The sequence below is a fragment of the Poecilia formosa genome, unplaced genomic scaffold (assembly GCF_000485575.1).
Source record: "Poecilia formosa unplaced genomic scaffold, Poecilia_formosa-5.1.2 Scaffold805, whole genome shotgun sequence".
NCBI lineage: Eukaryota > Metazoa > Chordata > Actinopteri > Cyprinodontiformes > Poeciliidae > Poecilia > Poecilia formosa.
The window spans coordinates 83,211-89,903 of NW_006800744.1; the positions used below are offsets into that span (position 1 = coordinate 83,211).

General features: G+C 36.8%; 1 protein-coding gene across 1 annotated transcript in view; it reads right to left on the reverse strand.

Moving 5' to 3' along the window:
- tdrd12 (tudor domain containing 12) overlaps nucleotides 1-943 on the reverse strand; it is a 72,033-nt gene extending 71,090 nt beyond the window's left edge. Inside the window, exons 1-2 of the mRNA XM_007543363.2 lie at nucleotides 732-943; nucleotides 409-451 (exon numbers count right to left, since the gene is read on the reverse strand). Of these exons, the coding sequence (XP_007543425.1) occupies nucleotides 409-432 (24 nt within the window). The 5' untranslated portion in view covers nucleotides 433-451; nucleotides 732-943. The remainder of the gene's footprint in view (nucleotides 1-408; nucleotides 452-731) is intronic.
- Between the last annotated feature and the right edge of the window lie 5,750 nt (nucleotides 944-6,693).

The following is a 6,693-nucleotide window of genomic DNA, read 5'->3' on the forward strand; positions in this document are numbered from 1 at the left end:
CGACACATTTTCAAGGGCAAACTTACAATATCTAATGCAGAAAAGCGAATTTGCCCTTAAGGCAAACTTGATGGCTGCTCTGTATGAGTGTGTGCGTGTGTTTTTTTTTTTCTGCATGCAGGAAACAGAGATGTGGCCCAGCTTAAGTTTTACCAACCTTATGTGATACTGATAATGAAGCACAGAAGTTGTCTTCAATTTACATGATTAAGTCATTTGCATGATTAAAGATTTTGCGAGCTAATGCCAGGTATATATATATATACATACACACACACACACACACGCACACACACACACGCACACACGTATATATACATATATATATATATATATATATATATACACGACAGCTGCGTATCGGACGCCAACTTCAATACTTCAGTGTCGTGGCAGAATGCTTCTTACCTTCAGAATAGATATTTCCAGCATTTTGTGAAAGAACTGGAAGCTGAGAAACAAGAAAACATAAGCAGCAAATGTTAAAGAGTTTATCTGGGACGGAATAAAAGCCACAATCTAACCGTGCCCAACTTGTCAGCTAGCTTTACTTGTTAGCTAAGCTAGCTGACGTAAGCAAATGGGGTTTCTCTAATTTACAATAAAAATAAGTTTATACATCCTTAATAAACCAGCTAATGTCTTTGTAAAGCACATTTTAACATCGGTAAAATTACATTCTCTGTTGTTCGTCGGGTTATTTACAGCTTACTCAATGCAACAAAACATACCTTTCTCAGAGGTTCACCAATTACCGCTGACTGATTCAAAGAAAGGTGGCAGCTATTCTGACACTGTCCGCTAGAGGTAGTGGTATTTTTTCCCCTAACTGGATTATATCAGCAACATCTTTATCTGGTGGCTTGAGAAGTGAGGTTAAGCAATGTTAAAATTCGGTGGGTCTTTGACAGATTTCCGCACCACTAGATTTCAGAAGTTAAAACTTTAAAACAGGTGTTAAGTTTTCCCATCAGATACTGGCCCTGTCCGAATACTCGCACTAGGACCCTTGTTTCGCTCTTGGCCGTTTCTCAATATGCGTAGTTGTCTGTTCTTGGGTATTTGTGAAATGTCATGGACAGTGAATAATCCGTGTATGGTTCGTTCTTTGGTTTTTTCGTTTCAAAATAAAATTGCAAAAACAAAACAAGCATGTGTTTTTTTGTTTTTTCGTTTTTAAAACGAAATTAGAAAAACACACACGGGAATTACAGTGGCCCAAGTACTGTTCCATTTCTAAGTACGCATCAAGGCAAGAACGCTCAAAGTACCCGGATGTGTTCTTGCTCCTCCCATTTTATCGAGGACGCATCCTTCTGCTGTGTCCGTCAAATGCGCGTTCTTTTTGAAGCGTTTGATCGCTGCACGTGACGTTTGGCGGAATTATGGCAATGTTTTGTTGTTTTTTTTCGTCTTTGTTGAAAATTCAAAGAAAATAGTCCAAGTCACACATAAGTAACAAAAATGTTTGACAAAATAAACTGAGCAGAAAAAAGAACCCAAAAAGAATAGTCCGACTAACTGTGAAGAAGGTAAAATAGAAGATGTTATAAGTGCAAGAGGAGCTTCAAATCTTCAATTAAGCTATCAACGTATTGGTATAAAGACGTAGCTTTTGTGATGTTGCGACATTTAAGTTCTTTCTTAAATAAAATTATTTCACATTAAAAAAGGAGGTATTTTTTTAGAAAGCGGCATTTGTGAATAAAAACTTAAGCAGAAAATTAAATCGTTAATATCATAAAACTTTTTGTGGAAGTGGAATGGAAAGGTATTTGGTCCTTAGTTTCTTTAGACATATCATCATGATTTTAAAACATGTTTTCTTCTCAGGGTAGAGGGGAAGCAACTAGTCCGCAATTTTGGATATTGAAGTTGATATGCAGAGGCATACTGTCCCAATAGCCTGCCTATATGGACAAAACCTAAACTTTTACTTTTATTTGAATTGGTTTTGAATAAAAGTATTTTACTCAGTTACATTGAAATTAAATCCCAAAATAAAACAAACAAAAATAACAGAGAAAACCACCATTCATCCTTTCGACTAGATGAATGGTTCTAAGACCTCATAGTGTTGCATCAATTGGAAGACAGATGAGTAAGCAAAACCCATCAAGTATAGATGAAGGTAACTTCTGAAAAAAGAAAAGCCCTTGTTTTACTTAAGGCATCAGTTAACTGTAAGCATGAGAAAGACAACAGCTTTCATACATTGTAAANAGCTAATTATGCTAAATGGTTGATAATCTCACAGTCTACCCACCTCTCTTGGAGAAAAAACTGGGTTATAAATTAACACTGTTGCCTTTTTCTCTCTCTCCCTCTATTTTGTTTTTGAAAACCAGATTTTATAACTTTTCTTAGCAGCATAGTAAATGCCACAGTCGCCGCTGCATTCAGCTGCAGCTTCTACTGACTGCAGCTGCACACATCACTGTTAGCTCCAAGCAGGAACGTACCATTTCATGCAGATTCAGGGGGGAGTTCAGGGCAAAAACGGAGGTGTGTTTTTTGGTCTGCGAGGGGTAACATTAAATTTTTACTGCTAAAGACAATCTTTGAATCTTTGAATATGATTCATTTTATATTTGACTGGACCCCAATTTTTTTATTTTATGTCTATAAACAAAATATGAATAATTAAATTGTGGAGGGCCCCCTGCTGGTCAGGGCCCCTAGAATCGTCATCACTTCTGGTGAGAAGTGATGACGCCCCTGGGAACACTGTGGTACAGGACGTCATGTAAGCACAGCAAAAGAGAACTTGAGTTACTATGTGTATACACAAGATAGTTTCAAGTTAATAAAAACGACACCCACATGCTACACATGTCTAAATATTTCTGTTTCACAAGGAAATTATGAACAATTTACAGCAGAGATCTCATTCTCGCGACATGCTGGCCAATTGCGGCCTGCGTGACGATGTCTTGCGGCCCCCACTGTGATATCAAAGTATAATATTAGTGCGGCCCACAGGGTGAGCAGACCTCTGAATGAAGTCCCGCCCGCCGTTCCTTGTCATGGGTGACATTCAGTGCTAGGCTAAGCTATACTGACTTCATGCACACTACGCAGCGTGTAGTGTTAATAAAACTCATGAGTTAACAAAAACAACACCCACATGCTACACATGTCTAAATATGTGTAGCATGTCTAAATATGCTACTCATATTTAGACATGTGTAGCATGTGGGTGTTGTTTTTATTAACTTGAAACTATCTTGTGTATACACATAGTAACTCAAGCTCTCTTTTGCTGTGCTTACATGACATCCTGTACTAACTATAGTGTTCCTGTAAAGTGTCTTTGAGTTTTTACCAAAGCGCTTTACAAATAAAATGTATTATCATTTATCTTTAGGTCCACGGAGAGGGCAGAGACAATCCTTTTAGGCGGAAGACTTCAGGTCAGCTGTTGGACTCAGTGACTGTGATTTCAGTCCAGCAGATCCCCGGGGTTGGCAGGGTCAAAGCTTTGACTCTGATGCAGAATTTTTCCAGTCTCAAGGAGATCTCCAACGCATCTCCTGCTGAGCTAGAGCCCATAGTGGGCGAGGGGAGCGCCCAGCAGATCCACAGCTTCTTCCACGGAAACCTTATTACTGGAACATAAAGACTGACTTGTACTTTTCAGTGTTCATTGGGGCATTATATAAATTATATGGCGATGCAATGCATCGCCATATAATTTTAGAAATAAAGACTTGAAACTATCTTGTGTATACACAAGAAATAAAGACTTTAAGAAATCTTTTTGTTAAAAATTAAATGTTTTAACCACAACTGTTTTAAAATGTGTGGAATGACTGTACAATGTCTTATGAAACCATTTTTATTTTTGGTAATTCCAGTAGTTTGAGCTTACAGCTAATAACTCAGAATTGAAATGACGAAGCTCACTTTAACCACGTTAAATACTCGGGTGTGAAGTTTATACATGAATTCACTGAAAATAGCTAAAGTTGTGCTGCTGCGTAAGACTGGGGACAGACAAGTTATTTTACATCCACAGTTCTCCACAATACTTGAAGAACTCCATCCATCCATCCATCCATCCATCCATTTTTTTACACCCTGTCCCTTAGAAGGGTAGGGAGGGTTGCTGGTGCCTATCTCCAGCCAACGTACTAGAAGAACTATTCAATAATAAGATAAATTCTTAGAAAAATATAAATTACTTTCCAGACAGTCAATACAAATTCAGATCAACAGTTCAACATTATTGGCAATAATTGAATCAACTGAGAAAATCCCAAAAGCAAGAGACCATAAATTGTGTAGTAGGAGCTTTCATTGATCTTAAACAAGCTTTTGGCGCAATTAATCATAAAAATATTAATCAATAAATTGGAATGTATGGTATCATGGTAGTAGTATTGTACTGAGTGATAAGTGACTTTGGAGGCAGGAAACAATTTGTGAAGATGGGAGAGTATATATTGTTTGGACATTGCTTTTGGGGTTTCTCAGGGGTCAGTGCTGGTTCCGAAACAGTTAATCTTTTGCATAAATATGTGCAAGGTATCAAGAACATTTAAGTTAGTCTTGCTTGCTAAGTACAGGAATGTTTTTTTTTTTCTGAGCTACTGCTGATTACATTGCAAATGTGCAAATTAAAGAGATTATTTGATAGAAACAAATTAGCATTAACTTTAAGCAAACTTAAATCATGGTGTTTAGTTACTGTAATAGGGACATTCAAATGCAGATGCAAAGAGGTGTGGAAATAAAAATGAAAATTTCCCAGCTAGCACAATATGAGTGAAACAATGAAACAATGTCAGGCAGAAACATTGAATCTACGTTGAAGCCTGACATTGAAACAAAACTGAAAGTGGTCAGTGACATACATGTTGAATCAACGTTGGGGTTTGTCGTGAAACCTGGTTGGGACTGGTTGAGATCTTACCGGAGCACACAGAAAACAGATCACAATAGCCTGAAAAGAATAAGTAATCTTGTATCAGGCACGTGCAGAAAGGGCAGCTGGGGGTGCTTGAGCACGTGCCCTTTTTGCTCCTTGCCCCCAAGTGCCGTTTTGGTCAAATTATTATTTTTTTATTTATTTTTATTTTATTTCATTTTTTTGCTATTATTATTTCCTAAGCACTCTTCTGACACATAAAAAACATGTACTAAAATGATTTGCTTTTTTTTTTTTTTTTTTGTACAACATAATAAGCCGGTCACCTTGTTACTTTTGACCTTTTGCCCGTGACGCATGACGCAGTTTCCTCTCGCGCAGTGAGATAAGGCGGCAAACTGGAGGTCTGACTCCAAAAATCTTAACTCCCCCTCTCAGGCACAAATAGTGGCCTATTGATCTCAAAGTTGGTCATGACATAGATACACATGCCTGCTCCTGTAAAATGTTTTCAAAATTTTCCTAGGGCTTATGGTTTTTTGTCAGGGTCCTGGAGACCGACGCTGGGTGTCTCACAAGTATAGAAACCAGCATCCTGCCTGACAGAGCCAGCCCAGGTGCAGATAATTAATTACCATAGCAGTGAGTAGTCCCACATCGCTGAATCAGTTCTCAAAATGCATTGTGGGAAGAATACATATTTCCTGTGACTATTCATGTTTTGCTTACATAAAATTATTACTCCTCTGAATTTTTGAGTGTAAATTAAAATCCTTAGTATGAAAATTGAATTTATTTTAGAAATAAAGAATTAACAACTTCATGTATTTTTTATTTTGAACCATGAGTGAGAACCACATGAACGAAGCTTATAGTCGTCGGTCTCGGACTGAATTTCATTGACCTGGAATTTGGCTATTTCATTTTAATGTTGATTCAGTTTGTGTATATTCATGTGATATATTTGACAATACTTTGAGATATGTATATTAGACAAGCATGGATCTATTTATCAGGACAAATCTCAAACTCTGGGACTTAAGTGATGGGCACACTTTGGCAGGCCCCTTAAAATTTCTGCAGGAATTTTCTAGTTAATATTACTACCACTATTGTAGATGTTTTGATTTTTTATGCTTGTTTCTGTATTTATCATCAAAAATAATTTCCCAGAGAACAAGAAAGCCATGGGAATAGAAATTATTTTCACAGGTGTCTGAAAAATTTTTATGAACAATCAACTTAAAATTTGTAGGCCAACTGCAGCCAATAAGAGTGTAAAAAATATTCTTGTTCTTTCTCGTTTTCTAGTTGTTAAATATTCCACAAAATGACCATACAAAAGATGTACAACATGCCCGTTTAAACTTTGATCTATTTGCAAACTGACTGAGTTCTGGAACATTAAAACATGGATAGGACTGTAAATACATTAATCATAACTCTTCTTCTCTTCAGTGTTTCTGTCGGTTTCTGGTGGTGCAGCTCTGTGCTGCCTTCAGGAGAATGGGACATCAGAGTATCATCCATAAAATTTCACCCACATGGCATTTACTGTGCAAACCAGAGCTTTCAGTGGAAAAACAAAAGTTCCTTTTAATGCCATACAAATATGAGTCAGAAACATGGATTATATCTTTATATAGATCTGTCTATTGATTTAATAGTTTTACTGGACAGAAATTACAAAGAACAAATCTGGTTCTTAATCAAATCCTAATGAGTCAAATTGAAAGTGTCATGGAGTCATCAGCCTCATGACATTAACACTGACATGAAAAATAATATTGAAGAAATAAATATATCAAATCTTATTAAAAACA